Source organism: Tursiops truncatus, chromosome 6 (assembly GCF_011762595.2).
Source record: "Tursiops truncatus isolate mTurTru1 chromosome 6, mTurTru1.mat.Y, whole genome shotgun sequence".
NCBI classification, from domain to species: domain Eukaryota; kingdom Metazoa; phylum Chordata; class Mammalia; order Artiodactyla; family Delphinidae; genus Tursiops; species Tursiops truncatus.
The window spans coordinates 108,548,350-108,576,153 of NC_047039.1; the positions used below are offsets into that span (position 1 = coordinate 108,548,350).

Genomic DNA, 27,804 nt, shown 5'->3' on the forward strand with positions numbered 1-27,804 from the left:
TTTTCCCTTCTTCCCCATTTATTTATATATATATTTATTCATTCATTTATTTAAATCATTATGGACTCATGTATATTTCATACTTTGTTTTTACTTTGTTCCAGCTTTGGCCATTGGGCATTGTTTGAGGTTTTGACATGTCCCCATGCTTTTGTTTTCTGAGTATATTCTTACTTTCTGGCATTACAAGATGCTCCAAGCTCATCTGGTATTTTCCCCACCCCAGCTCTAGAATCAGCCATTTCTCCAAGGAGTCCCGATACCTTTTGTTAGAGAATGGTATTAGAAATAAAGATCTGGGTGCTGGGTGTGCGCACTGCTACTGGAATGTCATAGCTTCTAGGCCTTCTGAGTGTACATAGACAATATATATACGTATACTAACAGACCTGGTTTTAAATTTCACCTCAACTTTTTATTAGCTGTGGGATTTTTGGTAAGTTATTTATTCTTTCTAAGTGTTGGTAATTCCATTTGTAAAATGGGGATAGTAATGTTTACCTTCCAGGCTAGTTATAAGGATCAAAAATAATTAATGTAACTAAGTAGATCTACAAATAATATAGTTATAACTATAGTTTGTAACAGACGTATACTGTATTTATTACTTAGACATAGCTTTGTGTTATAAAGTCTGTAGAGATGAACGTGTGTGTGTGTGTGTCTGTGCGCGCGCATGCATGTGTATTTTATAGGCACCTAAAAGGCAGAAAAAGGTCTGTGGTAAAAATATCTTTAATATTTTTGTTTTAAACCCCTAGAGGGTCATTGAGAATGAGGAAATGATTCACTGTTCTTTTCATAGTCCAAATTCAGCTGAAAAAGTGAAAGCTAATAAAGATGTAGCTTCACCACTGAAGGAACTGGGTTTAAGAATCAGCAAGTTTTTGGTGAGTAAAAATTAGCACTGGCTCTGTTTATTACCTGCAGGGTGGATATGTGTGGTTTTGTTGTTAGTGATTGTTAGTGAAAATTCAGTTTATTTCAGTTTTAGAGATTAAACTGAGCATATTATATTTCAGAAATGCCCAAGTTGCAACTCTTCTTGCTAAAAGCCACAAGTCAAGTTGCCTGACCCTGTTTACTGCATATCATAGAGTTTTCTTCAGCATACTTGGGGTGTTCTTTAAATCGCCTAGATTGTATTTAATTATGTAGTTGTTTCCTTTTCATTTTGGAAACCCAGATCATGCCTGCTGCTATATTAATGTTCTTGGTGAATAAGCACGGTTGTTTCTGACATGTAAGTTTAACTGGCATGTAAATTACATGTCAGTGGCTGCTCCTTTTTTCTCCTATTTGGGTTAAAATTATGTTGTGTGAAATCTTTTAAAATAATTTTTGTTTATTCAAGTTCCGTGTTCATTCTAGAGAACAAATCTTTAGATTGCTTTGCGTGCTCTTTGTGGTTTCTGACCTGAGGTGGCTGTTCCTCCCTTGTAACCTCTGTTTTCAGGGTCTTGATGAAGAACAGAGTGTGCAGTTACTCCAGTGTTACCTTCAAGAGGATTACAGAGGTACTCGGGACTCACTAAAGGTTTGTAGTTATGTCCAGCTCCCTTCTCCTACCTTTATCCTTTTCCTGGTTGGTTTTAGATAATTCAGGATTTTGGTGCCAGTTCTCTGCAACAGAGATAGGTGATCAGATACAGCCATTCTCAGGAAAGACTTTGTAAAGCCTTTAAAAAACATATGCTTAAGTCGAGGTCTGTCCTCAGACTTGGAGGGGCCGAGAGGTCAAAGACTGACATGTTAATCATAGAATCACAGGATGTCAGAACTGAAAAGGACCTGAGACAACATCTAGCCTTTCCAGCCCCTGATTTTATATATGAGGAACTTGAGGCCAGAGGAGAGGGGCAGGGATTTGAGCACAGACTTGGATACACTTAGGTAAAAAAATGTATCCAGAAATGAACGGGCAATTATAATCTTGAAGGGTAAGGTAAAGATGTTTACCTTTTTCTTTGTTAATTGATTTTGCTAATAAGATGGCTCTTTGTTCTTTTTTCTTTCAGACGGTACTGCAAGATGAGAGGCAGAGCCAGGCCTTAATCCTGAAGGTCAGTGCTAGTCACCATTTCCATTCTTTGATGTAAAATTGGGCAACAGATTCTTGACCATGTTCTGAGCATTGCTGGCTTTTTTAAATGCAGTAGGATTAATTTGAAGTTTTAAATTTCTTTATCTTTCTTTCTTTATCTCCCCCCACCCCCAAAGTTGTATTTTTGTTTTATGATTTTCTTTGCTGTGCAAAAGCTTGTAAGTTTGATTAGGTCCCATTTGTTTATTTTTGCTTTTATTTCTATTGCCTTGGGAGACTGACCTAAGAAAACATGCTATGATTTATGTCAGAGAATGTTTTGCCTTTGTTCTCTTCTAGGAGTTTTATAGTATCATGTTTTATATTCAAGTCTTTAAGGCATTTTGAGTTTATTTTTGTGTATGGTGTGAGGAAGTGTTGTATCTTTGACCTTGATTTACATGTGGCTGTTCAGCTTTCCCAGCACTACTTACTGAAGAGACTATCTTTTTTTCATTGTGTATTCTTGCCTCCTTTTTCAAAGATTAATTGACTGTAGGTGTGTGGGTTTATTTCTGGGCTCTCTATTCTGTTCCATTGATCCATATGTCTGTTTTTTTTTTGACCGCACCATATGGCATGCGGAACTTCCCTGACCGGGGGTCGAACCCGCGCCCCCTGCAAGTGTGGAGTCTTAACCACTGGATCATCAGGGAAGTCCCCATATGTCTATTTTTGTGCTAATACTATGCTGTTTTGATTACTGTAGCTTTGTAGTATTGTCTGAAGTCTGGGAGGGTTATGCCTCCAGCTTTGTTTTTTTTCCCTCAGGATTGCTTTGGCAGTTCTGGGTCTTTTATGGTTCCATATAAATTTTAGGATTATTTGTTCTAGTTCTGTGAAAAATGTCATGGGTAATTTGATAGGGATCGCATTAAATCTGTAATTGCTTTGGGTAGTATGGCTATTTTAACAATATTAATTCTTCCAGTTCAAGAGCGTGGGATATCTTTCCATTTCTTTGAATCATCTTCAATTTCCTTTATCAGTATTTTACATTTTATAGTTCTCAGCATATAAGTTTTTCACCTCTTTGGTCAGGTTTGTTTCTAAGTTTTTTGTTTTTGTTTTTTTTGGTGTGATTTTCTTTTTTTTTCCTTTCTAAAACAGTTTTATTTTATTTTGGAGTATAGTTGACTTACAATGTTGTGTTAGTTTCAGGTGTACAGCAAAGTGATTCAGTTTTACGTATACATGTATCCATTCTTTTTCAGATTCTTTTCCCATATAGGTTTTTACAGAATATTGAATAGAATTCCTTGTGCTATACAGTAGGTCGTTGTTGATTATCTAGATGTGATTTTAAAAGGGATTATTTTTTACTTTCCCTTTATGATATTTTATTGTTATTGTAAAGAAACACAGCAGATTTCTGTATGTTAATCTTGTATCCTGCTACCTTGCTGAATTTGTTTATCAGTTCTAGTAGTTTTTGTGTGGAATCTTTAGGGTTTTCTATGTTATCTGCATGTGATGGCAATTTCACCTCTTTTCTTCCAATTTGGATACCTTTTCTTTTTCTTCCCTGATTGCTGTGGCTAGGACCGCTAATACTGTGTTGAATAGAGCTGGTGAGAGTGGGCATAGGATCTCATTTTAACATGGAATTTGACCATGACTTCTGAAGTAGTTTCCTATTTGGTATTTAGTGAGAACTGGGTACATCAGTTACAAGCAATTAGGACATATACTAATGGTATTTTTATATTTGCTTTCATGTATTTGGCCTGTCAGTTTATTTATTTATTTTAAAATATTTATTTATTTATTGGCTGCCTTGGGTCTTTTTTTTAAAAAATAAATTTATTTATTTATTTTTGGCTGAGTTGGATCTTTGTTGCTTCACGCAGGCTTTCTCTAGTTGCAGCGAGTGGGGGCTACTCTTCATTGCTGTGCGCGGGCTTCTCATTACAGCGGCCTCTCATTGTGGAGCATGGGCTCTAGAGCGCAGGCTCAGTAGTTGTGGCGCACGGGCTTAGTTGCTCTGCAGCATGTGGAATCTTCCAGGACCAGGGTTTGAACCTGTGTCCCCTGCATTGGCAGGTGGATCCTTAACCGCTGCGCCACCAGGGAAGCCCTGCATTGGGTCTTAGTTGCAGCACATGGGCTCTCTAGTGGCTTGTGGGCTTCAGAGTGTGTGGGCTCTGTAATTGCAGCGTGTGGGTTTAGTTGCCCCATGGCATGTGGGGTCTTAGTTCCCTGACCAGGGATCAAACTGGCATCCCCTACATTGCAAGACGGATTCTTAACCACTGGACCACCAGGGAAGTCCCTGGCCTGTCAGTTTGTAGTCAGTTTATTACTTGAATGCCCAACTGAGAAGTCATGCTAGAAAACTTGTTTATATTTTTAAATAATTCCTTTTATCTTGTATAACTTTACTTGTATCCTAGTTCATGAAGGTCTTTTGCTTTCTTTTGACCTAACACTGTTTCCATTTCTGTGATTGTTTATACAGATCTAATTTTTCCATTCACATCTTTTTTTTTTTAATTAATTAATTTATTTTTGTCTGCATTAGGTCTTCATTGTTGTGCGTGGGCTTTCTCTAGCTGCGGCGAGCAGGGGCTACTCTGTTGCAGTGCGCGGGCTTCTCATTGCAGTGGCTTCTCTTTGTTGCGGAGCACGGGCTCTCTGCATGTGGGCTTCACTAGTTGTGGCGTGCGGGCCTCAGTAGTTTGGGCTCACGGGCTCTAGAGTGCAGGCTCGGTAGTTGTAGCACACCGGCTTAGTTGCTCTGCAGCATGTGGGATCTTCCCAGACCAGGGCCCGAACCCGTGTCCCCGGCATTGGCAGGTGGATTCTTAACCACTGCGCCACCAGGGAAGTCCCCCATTCACATCTTTAAGTGATTTTTTAATCAATAAATTTAAAATTGAATATCTTCCATGCAAAGGTGAGTAACTGATTTTGAATCTTTGGGTTCTTCCCAGATTGCAGATTATTACTATGAAGAAAGAACGTATATTCTTCGTTGTGTCTTACACCTTCTCACTTATTTCCAAGATGAAAGACACCCCTATAGGGTAAGCCCATTTAGTCCTCTTGTTTCTCTTTACCCTGTAAAATTCAATCCTTTTTATAATTTATTCATATTTCTGTTCATTTGAATATTTACCTTTTACTCAACATATAAGTTACTGTTTTGGATTTTTTTTTAAGGTTGAATATGCAGACTGTGTTGATAAATTGGAAAAGGAACTAGTTACAAAATATAGACAGCAATTTGAAGAGCTTTATAAAACTGAAGCACCAACATGGGAGACACATGGAAACCTCATGGTATGTGGTTATTGGGCCCTCCTGTAACGCTCAGGAGAATTGTATATCTGCTCATAGAGCTCTAGGTGAAATTATTTATTCACCTATGAACTTAAAACATTTATAAATTGTCATTCTTTAGAATAGTTTAAACATGTGGTATGAATCAAAACATTGACTTTAACTAATGGTATTTAATTTGGATCTTCCCCTTGACTTTGTCTCTCCAGCTAATTTACTTTTTTTCTTACCTGAAATATTCTCTTAGTGGTTAATGAAACTCTAAACCCAAGATTTCATCTTCTTTATTATCATTATCTATTAAGTCTGTGACACTAGTCTAATTGTTTTATCCTAAATCTTAAACCAATGTGCATTTATAGATTAGAACATGACCTTTTTTGTTTTGAAATTATTATGTTTATTAAAACAATTCAACCAAAATACAGACAGTAGCTCTTTAAAATACTTAATAGAAGAAAGGAGCTCACTTGTAATAGCAACAGAAGCATAAATTTCTCAGGAATAAGCTTACTATAATCCAAAATCTAAATGAAGGGAACTTTAAAATGCTAAAGGGATATAAACAGTCATAATCAAATGGAAAGACATGGTGCCTTCTTGAAAATAAAGACTCAGCACCAAGTGTCAGTCCTTCTTATTTTAATCTATAAATTTACTGTGATCCTAGAAAAAATACTAACAAGTATTTGCTTTGCCTTTTATTTTGGAACTAGACAAGCTGGTTCTAAAATTCATTTGAAAAATAAATAAGAATAGCCAGGAGGTTTTTCAGAAAGGAAGATAAGCTTTATTAGATAGTAAGACTAAAATAATTTAAAGCATGGCATTGGTACATGAATAAATAGACTGATGAATAGCACATAGTAGAAAGTCTAGTGTAGACCAAATGCTGATAGGGAATTAGTGTATGATAAAGGTGGCATTTCAAATTAATGGGGAAATGTTGGGTTTTTCAATAAATGGTGTTGGAACTACTGGGTAGCCATCTGGAGAAAAATCAAACTGTATCTCTATCTCATTCCTTCTACCAGAAGAAAATCAGAGAGATATCAATGATTTAAATTTTTAAAATTCAACTATAAAAATACTAGAAGACACATGGGAGGTAGTTTTGTTTTTATTTTTTTGGATTGGAGAAGACTTTTTAAAGTAAAACACAGGACTTCCCTGGCGGTCCAGTGGTTAAGACTCCGTGCTTCCACTGCACGGGGCACGGGTTCCATCCCTGGTCGGGGAACTAAGATCCCTGGTCAGAGCACTAAGCGCCATGTGGCCAAAATAGATAAATAAATAAAAATAAAGTAAAACTCAGAAGCCATAAAAGAAAAAAGAAAAGATAAACCCGGCAACATCAAATCAAAAACTTTTACAAGGCAAAAAAACAAAAATAGTGCTATAAGCAAAGTCAAAAGACAAACTCATAGCCTAAAGGGTTCTTGAAATAGAAAGAACACCTGTAAGTCAATAAGCAAAACCGAACAGAAAAACAGGCAAATGAAATACATATTTACATGACAAAACTCACATCCAAGGGATGGGATAATGGGCACTCATACTTTGCTGTTTGAATTTGTATACTTTTTAATGGAAAACATTATGACAATATCTAAAAATTGAAAAGCACATATTTCTTGACCTAGTAGTTCCACTTTAAGAGTTTATCCTATAGATACATTCACACTTACATGAAATGACTGTGTAAATGACAAATCTGTAGCATCCCTCAGCTTTATTCAGATATAATTTACATCCAGTAAAATTCATTCATTTTAAGTGTACAGTTTGAATTTGGCAGTTGTATATAGTTATATGCAGTAACCACCTTCATGATCAGTATATAGATAGAACATTTCTGTCTATCCAGTAAGTTTGCAGTTAGTCTGTGACCCCTGGCCCCCAGCAACTACTAGTCGGAATGAATGAATGTGTGTGGTATATTATTGGAAGGAAAGATAAAAACCTCTAACAGTGGTTGCCTCTGGGGATAGATTTGGATGACTGGGCAATAGGAATTGTAGGGAGGGATACTTTTTTTTAATCTTATTTTTATACATGTTTTACCTAATAAAAATAACTTGAAGAATTTAAATGTGTTTTAAAATCTGACTTTATTTCTCTCCCATTTTTCTTCATTGGTTGTGCAGACTGAGCGCCAGGTGTCTCGCTGGTTTGTTCAGTGCCTTCGGGAGCAATCCATGCTGCTAGAAATTATTTTCCTTTATCATGCATACTTTGAGATGGCACCTACTGACCTATTGGTATTAACCAAGATGTTTAAAGAGCAAGGATTTGGTAGTAGGCAGACTAACAGGCACCTGGTAGATGAGACCATGGATCCTTTTGTGGATCGGATTGGGTAAGTCTGAATTGAGGTCTCAGAACTTGTACAATGTTTAGAGTTTAGAGCATTGATATTAGAGTGGTCCTGTGAATGGGTGAAGGGGGGGGCTAGGTATACTTTTCACTTAATGGGTGGGGAAATAGATGGGCGTACTACCATGTTCTAGGTCATTCAGGGAGTGAAGACTTGGATTGAGAGGGATATCTTCTCAAAATAAGTATCACATTCTATTCTTTTACTTACTGTTTTCATCTAATAGTTCATCCTTTCGTTCTACAAAAAATTCGTTGAGCAACTGTTGTAGACCAGGCACTGTGCAAATGCCAAGAAGACAGTGATAAATAGGGGAGATGTATTCCCTGCCCTCTTTGACATCATAGTCTATGTACTTTGAATTTTATGGAAATGGGTATATCCACATTTTGAGGCCTGTTTCCTCTGTGAACAAAAGTACACACTTGACAGACTTCCCTCGTGGCACAGTGGTTAAGAATCCACCTGCCAATAGAGGGGACACGGGTTCGAGCCGTGCTCCAGGAAGATCCCACATGCCATGGAGCAACTAAATCCATGCACCACAACTACTGAGCCTGCACGCCACAACTACTGAAGCCCACGCGCCTAGAGCCTGTGCTCTGCAATAAGAGAAGCCACCGCAATGAGAAGCCTGTGCACCACAACGAAGAGTAGCCCCCGCTTGCTGCAACTAGAGAAAGCCCGTGAGCAGCAACGAAGACCCAACACAGCCAAAAATAAATAAATAAAATATTAAAAAAAATACACACTTGACCATTGAGACATTTGATCTGGCCTAGATGTAATTGGTGGCTGTAGAAACCTTCAGTACTAGATCTGTGCTTTGATAGGCAGAAGCCACATGAGCCTACCAAGCATTTAAAATATGGCTGGTGGACTTCCCTGATGGTCCAGAGGTTAAGATTTTGAGCTTCCACTTCAGAGGGTGCGGGTTCGATCTCTGGTCGGGGAACTAAGATCCCACATGCTGCGCAATGCGGCCAAAATAAATAATAAATAAAAACTAAATAATAAAATACGACTGGTCATGGGAATTCCCTGGTGGTCCAGTGGTTAGGACTCTGCGCTTTCACTGCTGAGAGCCTGGGTTCAATCCCTGGTTGGGGAACTAAGATTCCACAGCTGAGTGGTGCAGCCAAAAAAATAAAATATGGCTGGTCAAATTGAGATGTGCTGGAATTGTAAAATACATATTGGATTTAGAAGTACATTTAGAAGTACATTCTTTTTCATACTAAGGTATGAAAAAAGAATGTAAAATAACTCAACCTTTTTGACACTAAAGTGTCTTACATTTCACCTTAGTCTCCATTGAGGTTCTGAGTAGCATGTATGACACCATGATATTTTTCTTTCCAGCTACTTCAGTGCCCTTATCCTGGTGGAAGGCATGGATATTGAATCCTTGCATAAGTGTGCTTTGGATGACAGAAGAGAACTGCACCAGTTTGCCCAGGACGGGCTTATTTGTCAGGTGAACTTGGAACAGCTTCTTAATTTTTTCAGATGGTTTGTAGTTAGTAGTAAGTTTTTAACCACTCAACTATACTGCCACATACAATTTTCCTTATTGTGGAATTTGTGGTTCTACATTGTTAAGAAGTTAATTGGATCTGGAAGAAGTCTCAGATTTGTTAGTTATTTTCACAGAGGTGAGAGTTGAATCTGTGAGAACAAGTAGAGTGACTCAGGGAGATGATATAATGACAAAAGAGGCCCAAGGACAGAACCTTGGCTGTTGTCTGCATTCATGTAGCCTGTGAAAGAAGAGGAAAGGGGAAGAACATGAGATGGGATGGTCAGAAAGATAGAAAAAGAGGAGAGTTCTGAGAAAGTTCTAGAAGGATCAGGGAAATTTTCTAAGGAGTCTCTATTTGAACATGTATGTTATAATCTTAATACTACTTAAAATCAAGAGAGAAAACCGTGGGTAAAGGGAAGAGTAATCGAGGGGTCTAGTAATGAAGTGGCTGTGGCTTGGGAAGAGTAAAATGTCAGAATGGGAGAGAGGGGCCACTGAGGATGAATGGAAGACTTATTAAGCATGGTGAAGGATCCTCTGGAAGGGTCTTGACCCTTTCTGTTAAGTGACACAGGCATTGTTTTCTCTTTTCATTAGGATATGGACCGTTTGATGTTGACCTTCGGGGACATTCCACATCACACCCCAGTGCTTTTGGCTTGGGCTCTCCTCCGTCACACCCTGAATCCAGAAGAGACAAGCAGTGTTGTCCGGAAGATAGGTGGCACAGCCATCCAGCTGAACGTATTTCAGTATTTGACCCGACTACTCCGCTCACTGGCCAGTGGGGGAAATGATGTGAGGCTCGGGCTATTGGTGTTTGAGCATGAGAGTGGGCAAAGAGCGAGGCAGAAGCTCATTAATGAGTCATGATAATAATAATAGTAATTGTCAAGGACATGGATAATGAAAATAGTTTTGTAACTAACCTTTATAGAGCATTTAGTGTGACAGACGTGCTTGGCACTTTCTGTACAATATCTTGTTCCATCCTTAAAATACTGTGCACTAGGGCTTATCATCCTATTTTACACATTAGGAAATTGAGACTGAGGGAGATGGAATTTGCCCACAGAAACAAATTGGCAGTAAATGGTGGATACAGTTTGAACTATGTCTGACTCTTTGCCCGTATGTTATGCTGTGCCACTTAGTATCTCTTAGAAGATAGCTTTGGTCATAATGACTGGAGAAATCTTTTTGGGGAGCTTATTCATTCAACTGTACAGGATGAATTAGAAATTCTCTTGAGTCTTGTGTGTTGGGACTTAACTTGAGTGACACAGTTTAATCAGCTTGTTTTGACATGCTAAAGGAAACCTCAGCCAACTTGTTGGCACTGGTTGATTTATCTCGGTGACAGTTCAGGCAGCTGCATCATTCATACCAGCACATAGAGACTCTATCCTTTTTGTAGGCTGGAGGTGGTTTTCTTCCCCACAAAAACTTTGATCAGTTTGAAAATGGTTCTTTTTGATGTTATTCTTGACTATGTTGTAATATTTATGGTTCCTGCTTTCTCTTTTCTCCCTTTGTCTTCCTGATCTTGGGACTAAATTAGGAATTGTGAAGCCTCAGGTTCTCTTCCCATTTGTTTACGGAGACTATATTAATATGATGGGATTGTGCTGAGTCTAGAAAAGAGTGGTGTTACTCAGAATTACCCACTGGCTCCTTTGTCATTACAGTGTACCACTAGCACCGCATGCATGTGTGTCTATGGACTCCTTTCTTTTGTTCTGACCTCGCTGGAGCTGCACACACTGGGCAATCAGCAGGTCAGTGTCTGGCTTTCATGAGACTGTCTACACTGCCCCACTTTGCAATCATCTTCCTAAGATACCCCTTTGAAGCTGATATAACACAGACCCATTTACTTCAAGTATGATTTGTTTATTGTTGTTTTCCACTTATCATATTATAAAAATGATGCATATTAATGATTAAAAAATTAGAAAGTGCTGATAAAAAGAAAAAACTATAATCCCACCTTGCAGGATAACATATGTTAACATTTTGATGTGTTCCCTTCCAAATATAAAAATACAATAATTCTCTAGAAATGGAATCACAATGTATATACTGTTTTGTAACCTATTTTTTTTACTCTGTAGTGCACCTGTCCCAAACAGCTGTGGATGCTAATTAATATTCTTGTGCAATATTTTTTTAAAATGAAATATTTCAAAGTTATTCCAAAGGAGACAAAAATTGTCTAATGATCCCATCACCAGCTTCCAAATTATCAATGCACAGCTGATCTTATTCATTTCTGCCCCTTTCCTCCTTGGTTATTTTGAAGCAAATCCCAGACATCATTTAGTAAATATGAATATTTTAGTAAAATTTCACAACCATTATCATATCTAAAAAAAAAAATCTTCAAATAATCAAGGCAGGGTTCAAATTTCTAATTATAAATGTCATAAGTTTATCATAAGTTTGTATCAGGATCTAAATAAATAAGATATGTACATTATTGGTTGATAAGTCTGTCAAATTTCTTTTAGTCTATAGTTGTGCTGTCCACTATGGTAATCACAAGACACATCATTGTCTAGATCCATTAGTTCCTTAGGCGTTACAAAATGGCACTATTCTGACTCTATCTCTCCTCTTTTGTTTACTGGTTGGAGCATTGCTATAGAAAAGAAATTTGTTTCACCATATATACAAATATCAAATCATTATCTTGTGCACCTGAAACTAATATAATGTTATCTTTCAATTATTTCTCAATTAAAAAAAAGAAATTCTCTCATGTTAACTATTTGATACTCTGGTATAGAGTGCTATACATGCTTCTTTTCCTATATTTACCACTTTTCCCTAGCATCCTTAGTAGCATCCCAAGTTGGCTACTGAGGTTTATTTTTTACATGGCATTGTGAACTCATGGATTTAAACGTATTAGCTGTGTTTTAATTCATTGCAGTCATTATTCTTTTCTCATTATTTTTTTTGTTTGTTGTTTTTCTACAGTTAGTATTCTTAGGCTTAGGTTGCCCCATCTTTGGCCAGTAAGAGCTTTTTCAGATTAGCTTCTGAATCTGTTTGACATTTCTCTTACACATTTTGATAGCTCTGTTGCTTTCTGATATGACAAAATCTTGCAGGATTATCTTAGAAGATTCTTGCCCCAGACTTGGAATCTGCCATTTCTCCAAGGAGCCCTGGTTCCTTTCAGTGGGAAATGATATTTGAGGAGTTCTTTATAACTAAGTCATTTTATTCATTTACGATGAGTGACTTATTTTGGAAATTGAAGAAATTGATTAAGTTGATGAAAATGAATATTTCTTATCATTGGAGAGAAAAGAAATTGGTGTTAATTGAAAGACTCAATTTCCAAAGCTCTAGGAGCATAGAACAAGCTTTGTGTCCTTTGCCAAAATTCTGGTCACATTTGGACCCTACTATATGCCTGGAGGATTGGTGTTAACATTTTGGGGTTACAGGTGTCCTAGTACTTGGAATTTTTTCAATAAATCATTTCATAAGCCTTCACTAGATTCCCAGTGTGTGCCAAACTCTGTGCCAGGTGCTGGGGATGAAAAATTTAAAAAGGCGTATTCTTGACCTCTAGGAGCATAGTTTAGCTGAATCTAGTAGTACCTCACATTTACATGGCGTTTTAAACTTTACAGTTCATTTTCTCGTACATTATCTCATTTAATCCTTATGACAACACTGTGAAGCAGATAATAGTTTCACCATTTTAGAATTTGAAGTTCAGAAAGGTTAATTTGCCTAACATCATACAACAGATTAAGATTACATCCCTTACTTTTTTTTTTTTTATGCGGTACACGGGCCTCTCACCGCTGCGGCCTCTCTCGTTGCGGAGCACAGGCTCCAGACGCGCAGGCTCAGCGGCCATGGCTCACGGGCCCAGCCGCTCTGCGGCATGTGGGATCCTCCCAGACCGGGGCACGAACCCGTGTCCCCTGCATCGGCAGCCTGACTCTCAACCACTGCGCCACCAGGGAAGCCCCATCTCTTACTTTTTAATCCCAGAATTCTTTCTGACATACTATATGAAGGTATTATTCATGTTTTTATTTTAACAGTTAAAAAAAGATGGACTGGTTCAACTAGGGAAAATAAGCATTTTCTTTTTCCCTCCCCAACAGGATGTAATCGACACAGCATGTGAAGTCCTGGCAGACCCTTCTCTTCCAGAACTGTTCTGGGGAACAGTAAGTATGTCAGAGGGAGCCATGCTACGGTATTCTCTGTAGCAGAAGAATTTATTAAACACTTACTTTGCGATAGGTCTTATACTAAGCTTTTAAGTCTATTTTTTCATATAATCTATACAAAAATCTATGGATTGGGTAGTATTATTATCATCACCATTTTGCGTGTGAGGAAATGTGTTGCTCGGAGATGTGAAGTGATTTGCCCAAGCTAGTCACAGCTAGACAGTCAGGATCAAGATCTAGTTCTGTCTGACTTGAGTCCCTAGTCCACATTATTAACCAGTGTGTTCTCTCTCCTACCCATCAAGTCTTTTTTTACATTGAGAGACTCAGGCAACAGTAGTGCTATTAACTCCTGAACGTACCACTGGGCGATTGTAATTGTGTCTTAAGAGATTTCAGAATATTGTAACAGGTTTAGAGTAAGAATATGGCTTTGGAGAGAACAGTTTCTCACCAGTACTTAGTCTTACCATTGACGGCCTCAAGGCTCAAGGTCCAGCTAATGAATAAATCTGTTTTCCCTTAAACTGTGGCCTGACTGATTTGCCTTTATATCTTATCCTCTTTTTCCTGAGATGCTATCCAGTCTTACAGAATCAGTGTTCCAGGGAGAATCCGGTGGGAAGCAATATTCAGGTTGAGGATGTGTTGCTCGTGTGTTTGGTGCTATCTGCTGACATGTTGTGGGTGCTTTTCACATTAGTGGAAACAGGTCATGCACAGGTGAATGGTGTTTTCCTATGGAGAGGACGGCAGAGGTCACTGGAGGCAGCAGTAGTCTCTCCTCAGGTCCTGACTCAATCAGTTGTTGATAGCCTTTTTCAGTGGAAACGTGGAAGTCTTAAATTATTAGAGAGGAATGATGTCTGCCTAAAGCAAAGGATTAATTTTACTCTTCCTTATGATTGCTGGGCAGTTCAGAGATGTGGTAATCCGTGGATAATGTGAAGGTCGGTGACTTCTACTCTTCCATCATAGGAGCCAACCTCTGGTCTTGGGATCATTCTGGACAGTGTATGTGGAATGTTTCCCCATCTCCTCTCCCCACTCCTGCAATTGCTACAAGCCCTCGTATCAGGGAAGTCTACTGCCAAGAAGGTACGTTATTCAGTTAGATGCCTAAATAGAGTAGGAGATGTTTTTTAGGAATCCTTTTTGCTTTCCACATTGAAATTTCATTGCCATGGCAAGAATTAGTCTGAGGTTGAATGAAAAATGTCAAAGATAGTGCATCAGTTCTATAAAATTAAATTTAAATCTTTTTATTAAGTACCTATTGTAGATATTTTGGGAGTGAGACAAAATGTGAAGTCCCTTAGTATCTAGATGGAAGAGAGTAAGGGGTCTAAGAAATAAGTAATAAAGCCAGGTAGTATGTAACTAATGTCATCTGAGTGGTAAAGACCATACTGTTCAGGAGAGGCAACTCTGTGTGGAGTGAGGGGGGCCTTGACTTGGGTGTTAAAGAATAATAAGGATTTGACAAGGAGTGCAGAGGCAAGTCTAAGAAGAGTCACAGGGATGGGTTTGTAAGAAGTTTGAGAGTCAGCACAGTCTGGCTGACCACACAGTCTGGCTGAAAGAGCAGAAAAGCAGATGGGAAAGACCCCTTAAATGTCCCCCTGGTAAATGTGTGGCTGAGTTTTTTTTTCTGTGTGTTGGCAGGTGTATAGTTTCTTGGATAAGATGTCTTTCTACAATGAACTTTATAAGCACAAGCCCCATGATGTGATCTCCCATGAAGACGGAACTCTCTGGCGGAGGCAAACACCCAAACTCCTTTACCCTCTTGGTAAGATAGGCAGACCCTGGTTCAGCTGTCTCTTTTCCATGGTCTCTGTGTGGACCTTACTGCTGTTTTAATGCTTCACTTGCATGCCTTTATAGCAGGTCCTTCTCCTCTCCACTGTGCTTGTTGATTTGCTAATAAATTATTAGTTAGTTTCTCACTTTTTTCCATCTTTAGATTGTTTTACTTCAAAAATAATGCATGTTCATTATAACAAGGGAAACAATGCAGAGATACATTTTAAAAAGCTAATCTCTCTTTAGACCTGTCTCCATCAGATGATTAACGTTAAGAGTTTGGTGTGTGTCCTTTTGCACATTCTGTGTTCTTTCAAAATTCATTCTGCAAACTGATTTTATTATATGTGGATCTGACTCATTCTTTTTAGTAACTATGTAATTATTCTTGATGTCCCATAATTTTTTATCTTTTCCCTTCCAGAGGACATTTAGGCTGTGTCAGGTTTTTGCAACTATAAACAATGCTGCTTTGGGGACATATACCTTTATATACTAGTGCTTTTATTTTTAGTATATAGAATCCCCAAAGTGGGATTGTGGGTAAAAGGGTATATACAATAAAATTTTTAAATGCATGTCCACTGACAGATGAAACGGTTTTTAAAAAATGTGGTATATATAGGTGAGACATCAAGTCTTCCTAAGAGCCAAAATGTGGAATATTATTCAGCCTGAAAGAGAACAGGAATTCTGACACATGCTATAACAAGGGTGAACCTTGACGGCACGATGCTAAATGAAATAAGACAGTCCCAAGAGAACAAACACTGTTCCACTCATATGAGGTACTTAGAGTAGTCAGATTTACAGAGACAAAAGGAGAATGGTGGTCACAGGGGCTGAGGGATGGGGTAATGGAGAATTATTGGTTAATGGGTATAGAATTTCAGTCTTGCAAGATGAAAACAGTTCTTTGGGTGGATGGTAGTGATGGTTGCATAACCATGTGAATGTACTTAATGCCAGTGGACTGAACACTTAAAAATGGTTAAGATGGTATATTTTATGTATTTTTTACCACAATTTAAAAACAATAATAAAAAGTTTTGAATGGTAATGTCAAATTAAGTTGTAGAAAAATGTTGTAGCAATTTCCTTTCCTACTGGCAGTGTATAAGAGTAACAGCTTTACTGTCCTAATCTCGGCATCATTACTGACTTACCCAGTCACCCAGGCACCTACTGTCCCATAAGGTGGTCTTCCTATAGTCATCATTTGAGTGGAGAACCACTCTGCACTCAGCTGTTTTTCAGACACATGGAAAGAGTCACTTCCCCAATGACAAGAGAGGGGTTTTGTTTTTCTTTTTCTTTTTAATGGAAAAAGCTGTAGCAGTGTTGGATACTAGGAAGAGAAACTATGCATCTCTGAGTGATTAAATATTGCTGTCTGTTACAGGAGTCACCTCTTCCTATTAGACTAATTTCTCTCTCTCCCTTCCTTAGGGGGTCAGACCAACCTTCGCATACCTCAAGGCACTGTGGGCCAAGTAATGTTGGACGATAGGGCCTACCTGGTACGCTGGGAATACTCTTATAGCAGCTGGACCCTCTTCACCTGTGAGATTGAAATGCTGCTTCATGTTGTTTCCACTGCAGGTGAGGTCAGCTTTGGGAGACATCTCTGTGGGAAGAAAAATGGACATGCTTAGAGGATTTGGAAGATAGAGAATTTCAAGATAAGATTCAGAACCTTCCAGATTGTGATTAGCATAATTTGTTCATCTGGGTCTCAGAGACTGCTCAGTGATCTTAAAGGAATTGTTTTCATTGAGATCACAAGCTTCCTTCCCCCTCAGATGTGATTCAGCACTGCCAGCGGGTCAGACCCATCATTGATCTGGTCCATAAGGTCATCAGTACAGACCTGTCGATAGCAGACTGTCTCCTGCCCATCACGTCCCGCATCTACATGCTGCTGCAGCGGTCAGTATCTGGTAACTCCGCTGGGCTAAAGTCTGCACATGTTCCACTGTGGACAGCCCTGGTGTGGTATCTATCCCCAGCCGAGGGCTTTCCTGTTTTCACATCCCTGCTGCCAGGAGGGATTTGGGAAGAGAACTGGAAAATACTTGGGATGCAACAAGTCGTATTATTCATTTTACTGAGTACAGTGCACTGTTCTCCAACCAGGTTAACAACCGTGATCTCCCGGCCTGTGGATGTCATTGCTTCTTGTGTCAATTGCTTGACCGTTCTGGCTGCCCGGAACCCAGCAAAGGTGAGACACCAAGTCTTCCTAACAGCCGAAAAACGTCACGCTTGGTGTATACCTGAAGACACATGGACATTTGACTCTTCTTTTCCCTTCTCAGGTCTGGACTGATCTTCGTCACACAGGCTTTTTACCTTTCGTGGCCCACCAGGTCTCCAACATGAGTCAGATGATTAGGTGAGCCAGGTCTTAGGGATTAGAGTATATTCCCTGGGCGTACCATATACATTTCAGATCTAAGCTAGCTTCGTTAGTTTTAAAGATGCTTCTCTGCCCGTTTGCTCCTTGTCTGTTCAGCCCTCTCACCGGAAATGAGTGGGGGCAAGGCAAAAGAGGTGATGGGACTTGGGGCACAGAGGCTGCTTTCCTCTTAGGCCAGCACTGATGGTTCACAGTCTTCAAAGCCTGAGAGAGAGAGACAGAGAGAGAAAGGTATTTCTCATTCACTTTAGGTACGTGGGAGTTAACTTTCCAGTCTAGAGAGTCCAGAGGTTTCTGGATCCAGAGGCTCAACTTCCCCTTTTTAAGCCATAGTCACTCTGTACTTTTCCTTGATTCATGGCCACTCGAGCTTGCCTGGTAGACCAGTTATTAATACACAGGCTCCATCTTACTACCTGAACATTCTCTCCTTGCTTTCTTTTGCTTACAAGACGAGGGTGTTTTCCTCATGTTTATTTGATTTTTCACTTTTGAGGTTGTATATCAATAAAGTCTTTAATGCTTACCCTGGGTATTAAATAGCCTAGATTTGATTAATTCCTTTGCAGAGCTTTCCTGTTTTATGCCCAAGCCATCTAAATAATAAGAAGAATGCTCTGTGATTATAATTTTTTGAAACCTTTTTTTCCCTCTGCCTCTCTGTCATTTCCCAGTGCTGAGGGGATGAATGCTGGAGGGTATGGAAACCTCTTGATGAATAGTGAACAGCCCCAGGGCGAGTATGGAGTCACTGTTGCCTTTCTGCGCTTGATCACCACTCTTGTCAAGGTAAAATCTAATCAGATAGAAGCATCTGAAATAGTTTCCCTGCCCCCAGCTACTGTAGTCATTTTGTTTTCAGCTAGACCAGTTGTCCTGAGGTTATGGTGATGACAGTTTTCTGTGTATTGAGTATTTATTGTGTGCCAGATTCTGTAGTAGATGCTTTATCTGTGTTAACTTATTTAATACTCAGAGGCTGTATGGTATAATGCAGCAACTCTCAAGCTATTTTGACAGAGCCCAGGGTAATATGTACACATTACATTATATCCCAGGATACACATTGTATGTTTACTTCTAAAGCAGAGTTTCACAGTGCAACACTACTTTTATTATGCAAGATGCACTCAGATGTTTTCTAATAAGTTATCTCACAATCCACTAATGGGTCACAGCTCTCTTTGAAAAATACTTGTGTAGCATAGATTTTGGAGTCAGAATTAGGTTTACTTTTCAGGTTGACCACTTACTAGCTGCATGACCTTGGGCAAGTATTGAATTTCTTAGAACCTCTCTAAACTGGGATGATAAATATCTCTGCCTCATGGAGTTGTTGAGAGGGCCACACATGCAAAATACTCAGCACACTTCCTGCCTGCAGGAGTCAGTCAATCAGTGAGTGCTTAAAAAGATAGAAACAATCCTATGTAGAGGTAGGGATATAGATATTGATGTTTATATAAAGAAGCCCCATTTTTAAGATAAGGAAGCTGATGGTAACAAGTAATATTAGGACAAAGAATTTGGACCGTCAGATCTCCTTTCTGATATCCGAGTGATGGGGTAGAGGTTGGGGGTGGTTGGTGATCACGGCAGTGAAACTGGCATTCTCCATCATCAACAGTCCTATATCCTCTGTGTTTAAGATAGACCTCTCTTCTGCTCAGATTTAGCCTTCATCCCTCTCTTTCTTGTAGGTGCCTTTTGTGACATTGTCAAATTGTCTTTTTAGTCCCTTTCTCTGTTCTAGAGAAACCTACAACTTGGATTCAGTTGAACTAGAGTATTCTGATGTTTCTTTTTTTTTTTTTCCACTGATGGCCAAGGTTTGCCCAGATTTCCTTTGGACCTATTTGGACCTATGCTTTTGGAGTTAAATCTCTAGTGACAAAATGACTTACCTTTAAGTGGCATAAACCTTCACAGCATGGTTTCTTGTAGGGGCAGCTTGGTAGTACCCAGAGCCAAGGGCTGGTGCCCTGTGTCATGTTTGTGCTGAAGGAGATGCTGCCGAGTTACCACAAGTGGCGGTACAACTCCCACGGAGTGAGAGAACAGATTGGTAAGGAAAGCGTGGGCAGGGAAGATGGGAGGAATTGCTGGTTCCCTGGATTTTTCTCTCTTGGGATAAGGTTCATCACACAAGGCCGCGTCATTCCTCTGTCTTTTCTGGAGTCCAGGTAGCCTGATCCTGGAGCTGATTCATGCAATACTGAACCTGTGTCATGAGACAGACCTGCACAGCAGGTAGGAGGCGGGTGATTGCTAGAGCTCGTTACTCTCGGATGCTGCCAGTCCGCAAGGGAAGACACAGGCTTCTGCTGTGCAGAGCTAGCTCATTCTTCCAGAGTACTCAACTTGGTTAGGCCCAGAGCTCAGTGCTCCTGGGTTCTGACTTGCTTTCCAGCAGGCTGTTTCTCCTTTCTCCCTATGAGGAGAGAAGAGCCAATGAAATGGGAACAAGGTTGTTCCCAGTGAAATTGTACACACACACACACACACACACAGACCTTTTTTATGACCTTTACAAAAATTATGCATGTTCATAGGGAAATAGGACTATTAACAAGTTAATGTGTATCTTCTAGGTTTTTTCCTCTGCTTGTACTAACTCTGTACCTTTTATTTCTGTGCCACTGCATATAGATCTGTCTTGTGTTAATGGTTCCATGCATTCCATTGTATGGCTTAATAATGATTCATTTCAGTAAGCATATCCATTAATTGATGGACATTTAGATTGTTTCTCAGGGTCTATTTAAGGAAAGGAATCAGAGTGGCTTCCTCTGGCAGCGAGAGCTGATCTGTATCACTAATGTCCAATTGTTTAGGTTTGGACAATACCCTTTCCTTCCAGTAGTAAATTTGGCAGCTCCCCGGTAACTCAGAACATGTCTGTCTTCCAGTCATACCCCCAGTCTGCAGTCTCTCTGCATCTGCAGCCTGGCCTATACGGAAGCAGGACAGACTGTGATCAATATCATGGGCATTGGCGTGGACACTATCGACATGGTGATGGCTGCTCAGCCCCGCAGGTGGGCCTCCCTTGCCACCTTCCCCCATTTATCTTTATTGTGCCTGCATGTTGTACGAACTTTAGCATTAGAAAGACAACCTTGTTCTTCCTAGGGCATAGCCTTTGTATAACCTAGTGGCTGCTCTGTAGACTGGCACATAGCAAAGGGAGTTGATTGCTCCTCCTCTCTCCTAGTTTGGACTGGGGCCTCTAAAAGAAGCTGTTGAACTCTGGGATTATTGTTGGAATCTAATTCATGAGAGCACATGTATTGCGAATGAAGTCATATTGTCTGAATCAACTTTGGTTTCCATTTGGCACCCTAGTGATGGGGCAGAGGGCCAGGGGCAGGGCCAGCTGCTGATCAAGACGGTGAAACTGGCATTTTCCGTCACCAACAATGTTATTCGGCTGAAACCTCCTTCTAATGTGGTATCCCCCCTGGAACAGGCTCTCACACAACATGGTAGGTAATTTTCTTCCACTCAGCAGCATTTCTGCCCATAAGTACATACTTCAGGCTGTGTTTTTAGAGGTCAACAATATTTTCTGATGGAACTCTTTGAGGAAATTTGGGAGTGATCACCAGTTCCCATCCTGGACTTAGAAATAAGAAGACTGTATCATACTTCATCTCTTCCTCCTATTGATGACAGAATAATAGTAAAGAACACATGTTCAAAGTTAGACTGTCTAGGTTCAAATTCTGACTTCAACCAGCTTTGACCTTGGGCACGTAATTAAACAACTCTACTTCAGATTTCTCGTCTATGAAGTGGGGATAATAGCAGTATCTACCTTATGAGATTATAATGAAGATTAAATTACTACTTGTAAAACCTGGTACCTGTTTAGTATTGACTGTTATTACTCTTTGACCTTAAACTACTCATTTAATCTCTTTGGGACCCAGTTTCCTCGTTTTCAAGTAGGCGTTTGGGTAATGTCTCTGACCTTTTTCGAGCTGTATCATTTTGGGACTTTTAGCATTTCAGTGTCATGCTTTAATGTGATGCTTTAATGTGGTTAGGTTTTCCTAACCTATTTGTTAACATGCTGTTTTCTTAAAAATGTATCTTTTCTGCTCTTTTTTTTTAAATTTATTTAATCTATTTTTTTTTTATTTTTGGCTGCGTTCGGTCTTTGTGCAGTGCGCGGACTTCTCACTGAGGTGGCTTCTCTTGTTGCGGAGCGTGGGCTCTAGGCACGTGGGCGTCAGTAGTTGTGGCTCACAGGCTCTAGAGCGCAGGCTCAGTAGTTGTGACACACAGGCTTAGTTGCTCCGCAGCATGTGGGATCTTCCTGGACCAGGGCTTGAACGTGTGTACCCTGCATTGGCAGGCGGATTCTTAACCACTGCGCCGCCAGGGAAGTCCCTCTTTTTCTGCTCTTAATGAATTGGATTGAGCTGTTTACCCCCAATCCTGCCTGTCCCCTTGGCTACTGAAAAAAGAGGATGATACAGCCACCTAGATTTGCTCTGGCCCTCCAAGTACTTGAGAGTAAATTCCCTCAAATATATGAGCCTTTTTGAACAGAAGGCTCTCTTAAGAGCTTGAATCAGGCATGCTTTGGTGTCTAAACTGTTTCCTGTACTTCTTCAGGTGCCCATGGGAACAACCTTATTGCTGTTCTTGCCAAATACATCTACCACAAACATGACCCTGCTTTGCCACGTCTTGCCATCCAGCTACTGAAACGTCTGGCCACGGTAGGATCCCACCTAACAAGTCAAAGCCCCAGAAAACTGACTTTGTGCTTGAGACCACTCTTGCTTTCTCCCAAGAGAAGTAGCTAACTTGGACTTTTAAAGTGATGTAGCCATAAAGACACACACACACGCACGCAAATTGTGTTTTATGAGAGGTGTTTTTTTCCCCCGTTTATAAAAGACATACAAATTCATTTAAAAATGTTTATTTAAATGTTACAGATAAATGTAACATAGAAAGTTAAGGTACCCTATGATCTCCTCATTCCAAGAATTCCTATGAGCAGGTTGGTACTCATTTCTCCAGATTTTTTTTTATCTGTGCTTATATATTAAGGGATGTTTGGTGTGAGCTTTTGTTCTTTCCAAAAGCAGAATTCCATGATACATACTGTTTTGTGTCCAGCTTTCTTCACTTAACACGATATCCTGCAGTCTTGCCGTGTGGGCACATTTGGAGCTACTTCATTTTCTAATGCTTGCATGGCATGCCATAGAATGGATGCCTCCTAATTTATTTGGACTGTTTTCTGTCTTAGTGTTAAACAGTGCTGTAGTGAACATTCTTATCCATAGAACTCTGTAAACTTTTGTTTACAGTTCCTAAAAATTAGATATCAATGGGCATTTTAATTTTTATTAGAAATTTTGAAATTACCCTCCAAAAAGGATTGTAACAGTTTATGCTCCTAAAACCCAAGTCTTGTATCCTTGCCACAGTGGCTTCATCAGTTTTTTAATCTTTGCTAATCTAATAGACAAATCAATATCTTTTTTTTAACTTTGCATTTATTTAACCATGAGAGAGGTTATGCATCTTTTTATGTTGGTTATTATTTCTTCTGGGAATCGTTGGGCATCTTTTGCTGTAGTTTGGAATGATGTCTCTTTTGACCCAGAGCTATCCATCTGAATGTTTCCCTTTCTGGCATTTTCCGAGAGTTGTTCAGCACCTTTCTTCAGGAGTCTGTTGAGGTTTCTCTGGAGGTAGAGCTCTAAGCCTGTGTGTCCCGGTCTCCACCAGGTGGCCCCAATGTCAGTATATGCCTGCCTGGGCAATGATGCGGCTGCCATCCGCGATGCCTTCCTGACCCGACTGCAGAGCAAGATTGAGGACATGCGCATCAAAGTCATGATTCTGGAATTCCTCACAGTTGCCGTAGAGACGCAGCCAGGCCTCATTGAACTGTTTCTGAATCTGGAGGTGAAGGATGGCAGTGATGGCTCCAAGGTGAGCCTGCACCTGGGATGAAGCTGGGAGATGGCTCCCTGGGAGGTGGGTGCTGGACTCTGCGGGTCCAGTTGATGGCAGAAGCTGTGGGGCTGAACTCTCACCTGCCCCTCTTGCAGGAATTCAGCCTTGGGGTGTGGAGCTGTCTCCATGTGGTGCTGGAGCTGATTGATTCCCAGCAGCAGGATCGCTACTGGTGCCCACCGCTGCTGCACCGTGCAGCCATTGCCTTTCTGCATGCCCTGTGGCAGGACCGTCGGGACAGTGCCATGCTGGTCCTCAGAACCAAGTGAGTCTGTCTCCAGGAGTTACTTAACCTCCAGAGCTCATGTCCTTGTCTGTAAGATGGGGTAACAGTCATTCTGAGAGATTTGTTGTGACAGGTCCCTGGGCACATGCATAAAAGTGCTTAGTGCTTGGGTCGGTGTGTGGGAGTTTATTCTCTTTTTAAAGCTGCCACCAGCAGGTGTAACCTTTACTCTGATGTGTTTACCTTAGAGTTTCCACCTTTTGCATTTCTGCCTTCTGCCAACCCCCCAAAACCATTGTTCGTGAGAAACGGTAGATTCAGATGAGAGTGGCTCACTCAAGCCATTGGACTGAATGGAGCACGCTCTTCTCTTGGAGCCTGTTTTGTCCATGGAACCCTTGATGTTTATGTAGGAGCAAGCGGCCCAGGCAGCAGATGTTAGGGTTGTGGGAGCGATAAAATGTGGGGAAGTAACCACCAAGGGGAGGTGGAGAGAGGAGAAGGGACCGGGTAAGAGAACATGTGATTGCCAACACGTATTTTCTTTTTAGACCCAAGTTCTGGGAGAATTTAACCAGTCCACTATTTGGTACCCTTTCTCCTCCCTCAGAAACATCCGAGGTGAGCAGTGGTGGAGGGAGGGACAGTGACTGAAAGTCCCTGGGAGTCAAGGCTGGGCTGTGAGACTGAGCTGTGGAAAGTGACTCCTCCCCTAATTAAACAACCAGAATGTTTTCTTCACTAGAAACTTCTCTCTCACAGAAGTGCTTGCCTCCTCTTCCTTTGCTGTCTTGCACTGGGAAGGAGAGCGGCATGCCCTGCTCTGTGTTGCTGGCTCTGTGGTCTCTGCTCACTTGGAGACACTGTGGACCTGATGCTTCTGCTCTTGCTAGTTAGATGCCCACTCACATTCGACAGGGAATGTGCTTTCTCGTTTTCTAGTGTCGGGTCCCTGCTCTGTTTCCTTGTGGGAGGGCGGGGCACCAGGGGAGAGGTTCTCATGATTCTCTGCTCTCCCCCTCCACAGCCCAGCATCCTGGAAACCTGTGCCCTAATCATGAAGATAATTTGCTTGGAGATATACTATGTAGTTAAGTGAGTCCTTTCCCCTTTTGAGATTTTAATTAGAGGTTTGTGGCGGGGGGACCATGGTAGTCTACGGCTGAGGGCACGGCTGTATGAGCCAAGGCAGAGGAGAGAGCTGGTTTGGAGCCATTTATGGAGGGCCACTGGTCTGTGTCCCTGGTCAGTCCATTGATGGCATTTATGATTGTCAGAAAGAGTTATTGTGAAGCAAACTCCATGTGCTTGGGATTTTATGGAGGAGGAATCCTAGAAAAGGCCTCAGCCTAATCCGTTATGCTGAGCAAGAAGTGTGAGCCCCACACATCAGAGCTGATTGGGAGCTGTCTGCTTTTAAGCCCATGTGAGGTGGTTTTCTCTGCCTCAGCAACGGTCTGTGCCCATCACATTCCCATCTGCTTTTAAAACCTAACTGTAGGTTTTGTTTTTCTCGGCACCATAGGGGCTCATTAGACCAGTCTTTAAAAGATACACTCGAGAAATTTTCCAGCGAGAAACGCTTTGCCTACTGGTCAGGGTATGTCAAGTCCTTGGCAGGTCACACGGCTGACACAGAGGGCAGCAGCTGCACCTCCCTGGTAGAGTATCAGATGCTGGTCTCCGCCTGGAGGATGTTTCTCATCATCGCCACCAGTCACGTAAGAACCTCCTGGGGTGTGGTTTTCACTTTGGTATCCTAGCAACGATATGCTGGGATGCCTAGCAGATACAGCCCCTTGGGATAAAGAATGAATCAGGATTTTTCTCTGAGAGCTAAAATGTAACAGGTTCTGTGCCAAATATGGGGTGTTTGAGGGCTTTGGAGCAAACAAGAGACCCTTAAAGAAAGTGCAGAGAAGTCATTTTAAATCCCTTCAGACATTCATGAAACCCTCCTATAGCCACCTTTGCAGCCCTGGATAGGTCCAGGGGCTCCCTTCATTCATCCACCTCTTGTGCACGTGGATAGTTGGCCTTCTCATGCTGTGTGCCCTGTGGACGCTAAGTACATATTTGTTGACTAGTCAGCAGGTAGCTACAACGGCTGCAGCAGCACCCTCTCTAGGGAACAGTTGGTTTTCCTTGGTTCTAGAAACGGCATTTCCTGGGCTTCTTAGAAAAAGAACAGAGGCCATTGTCTCTGCAACGTGTGTCTACAGAGCATTGGTTTTTAGAGAGAGAGTTAACGTTTGGGAAGAATTTGCATTTTTCCTTGGCGCGTGCTCTTTGACAATGCCATGCTGTGGAGTAAGGACTTGATATTGACCTATTTTGCCTTAGGGAATCCAGATTACTATCTTGATTTCATTACTAACTTCAGCTTAATAGATGCCCTTTGTTCCAGGCACACTCTTACATCTTCCATGACTTGTTCCTTAGTGCCAGACTGCCCACAGCCTTGGAGCTTGGCTGTGGCAGAGTGGTTTTGGACCCCTGAGACTGTAGACACACTAAAAGGCTCAGCCATCTTGGGGGAATGATTGATTCCCCAGGCAGTAATTTGTGTGTCACCTGCCTTTTAGGTCCTACCTGGGCAGCAGTTCTTGAATTGCAGCTCTGAAAATCTCACCATCCTCTTTTCCCCTAGGAAACCTATCTGGTTTAGTCCAGGATATTGATCATTCATTCATTTAATGGATAGTAATGGAATGCTTACTGTGTGCCAGGCACCGGGATGCAGCAGTGAATAAGGCAAATACAGTCTTTGATCCATGAGAGAGGCAAATTGTGAACAAATTTACAAAGAAATATAGTTTGGGATTGTGGTAGTTCACTTGAAAGACGCTGTGGTAGGGCTTCCGTGGTGGCGCAGTGGTTAAGAATCCGCCTGCCAATGCAGGGGACACAAGTTTGAGCCCCAGTCCGGGAAGCTCCCACATGCTGCGGAGCAACTAAGCCCGTGCGCCACAACTACCGAGACTGCACTCTAGAGCCCACGAGCCACAACTACTGAAGCCCGTGCACCTAGAGCCCGTGCTCCGCATCAAGAGAAGCCACCTCGGGCTTCCCAGGTGGCACAGTGGTTGGGAGTCCGCCTGCCGATGCAGGGGACACGGGTTTGTGCCCCGGTCCAGGAGGATCCCACGTGCCGCGGAGCGGCTGGGCCCGTGGGCCATGGCCGCTGGGCCTGCGCGTCTGGAGCCTGTGCTCTGCGGCGGGAGAGGCCACAGCAGTGAGAGGCCCGCGTACTGAAAAAAAAAAAAAAAAAAAAAAAAAGAGAAGCCACCTCAATGAGAAGCCTGCACACCGCAAGGAAGAGTAGCCCCGCTCACCACAACTAGAGAAAAAAGCCCGTATGCAGCAACGAAGACCCAACGCAGACAAAAATAAATAAATAAAATTTTAAATATCTATATATAAAAGAAGATGCTATGGTAGCGACTGCTAAAGGAGGATAGGAGTGGTCGGGAGGCCCTCTCTGAGGAGGTGCTGTCCACACTGAGGCCTGAGTGTGTGAGGAACCTTCCAGAGGGTGCTCTAGGCAGTCAGAGTCACAGATGCAAGGGTCCAGAAGTGGGAAGAGCTTGGTGTGTTCACGGAGGAGGAAGGAGGCCTGTAGGGCTGTAGGCGAGTGAGCACGACGGGGATGATACCAAAATCAGGTGGACCAGATCCTAAGGGGCTCCCAGGCCTTGTAGAGGAGTTTGTGTTTCTAGATGGGTTCCACTGGGAAGCCTTGAAGGGTCTGAGCAGAGGAAGGATGTCATCAGGGGGAGGAGGTGAACCTGGGCTTGGTTCTGACCATGACTAAGGTGGACAAAGAAACAGCAGGGCCCTCAAGCCCCATTTTAAACAGAGAGTCGGTGAGGACCCCACCTTTCTTGGCTTTTAGA

General features: G+C 41.4%; 1 protein-coding gene across 3 annotated transcripts in view; it reads left to right on the forward strand.

Annotated features, from left to right (window-relative positions):
• Positions 1-27,804, forward strand: part of NUP188 (nucleoporin 188) — a 45,036-nt gene that overhangs the window by 10,931 nt on the left and 6,301 nt on the right. For all 3 annotated transcript variants that reach the window (XM_019949245.3, XM_019949247.3, XM_019949246.3), the window contains exons 4-30: positions 806-890; positions 1,457-1,537; positions 2,019-2,063; positions 5,017-5,109; positions 5,246-5,365; positions 7,513-7,724; positions 9,105-9,219; positions 9,865-10,065; positions 10,956-11,045; positions 13,401-13,466; positions 14,451-14,570; positions 15,138-15,264; positions 16,728-16,880; positions 17,081-17,207; positions 17,415-17,502; positions 17,597-17,673; positions 18,372-18,486; positions 19,642-19,762; positions 19,881-19,947; positions 20,607-20,735; positions 21,043-21,182; positions 22,321-22,427; positions 23,452-23,658; positions 23,778-23,947; positions 24,460-24,529; positions 24,936-25,003; positions 25,434-25,629. In XM_019949245.3, the coding sequence (XP_019804804.2) occupies positions 806-890; positions 1,457-1,537; positions 2,019-2,063; positions 5,017-5,109; positions 5,246-5,365; positions 7,513-7,724; positions 9,105-9,219; positions 9,865-10,065; positions 10,956-11,045; positions 13,401-13,466; positions 14,451-14,570; positions 15,138-15,264; positions 16,728-16,880; positions 17,081-17,207; positions 17,415-17,502; positions 17,597-17,673; positions 18,372-18,486; positions 19,642-19,762; positions 19,881-19,947; positions 20,607-20,735; positions 21,043-21,182; positions 22,321-22,427; positions 23,452-23,658; positions 23,778-23,947; positions 24,460-24,529; positions 24,936-25,003; positions 25,434-25,629 (3,190 nt within the window). The remainder of the gene's footprint in view (positions 1-805; positions 891-1,456; positions 1,538-2,018; positions 2,064-5,016; positions 5,110-5,245; positions 5,366-7,512; positions 7,725-9,104; positions 9,220-9,864; positions 10,066-10,955; positions 11,046-13,400; positions 13,467-14,450; positions 14,571-15,137; positions 15,265-16,727; positions 16,881-17,080; positions 17,208-17,414; positions 17,503-17,596; positions 17,674-18,371; positions 18,487-19,641; positions 19,763-19,880; positions 19,948-20,606; positions 20,736-21,042; positions 21,183-22,320; positions 22,428-23,451; positions 23,659-23,777; positions 23,948-24,459; positions 24,530-24,935; positions 25,004-25,433; positions 25,630-27,804) is intronic.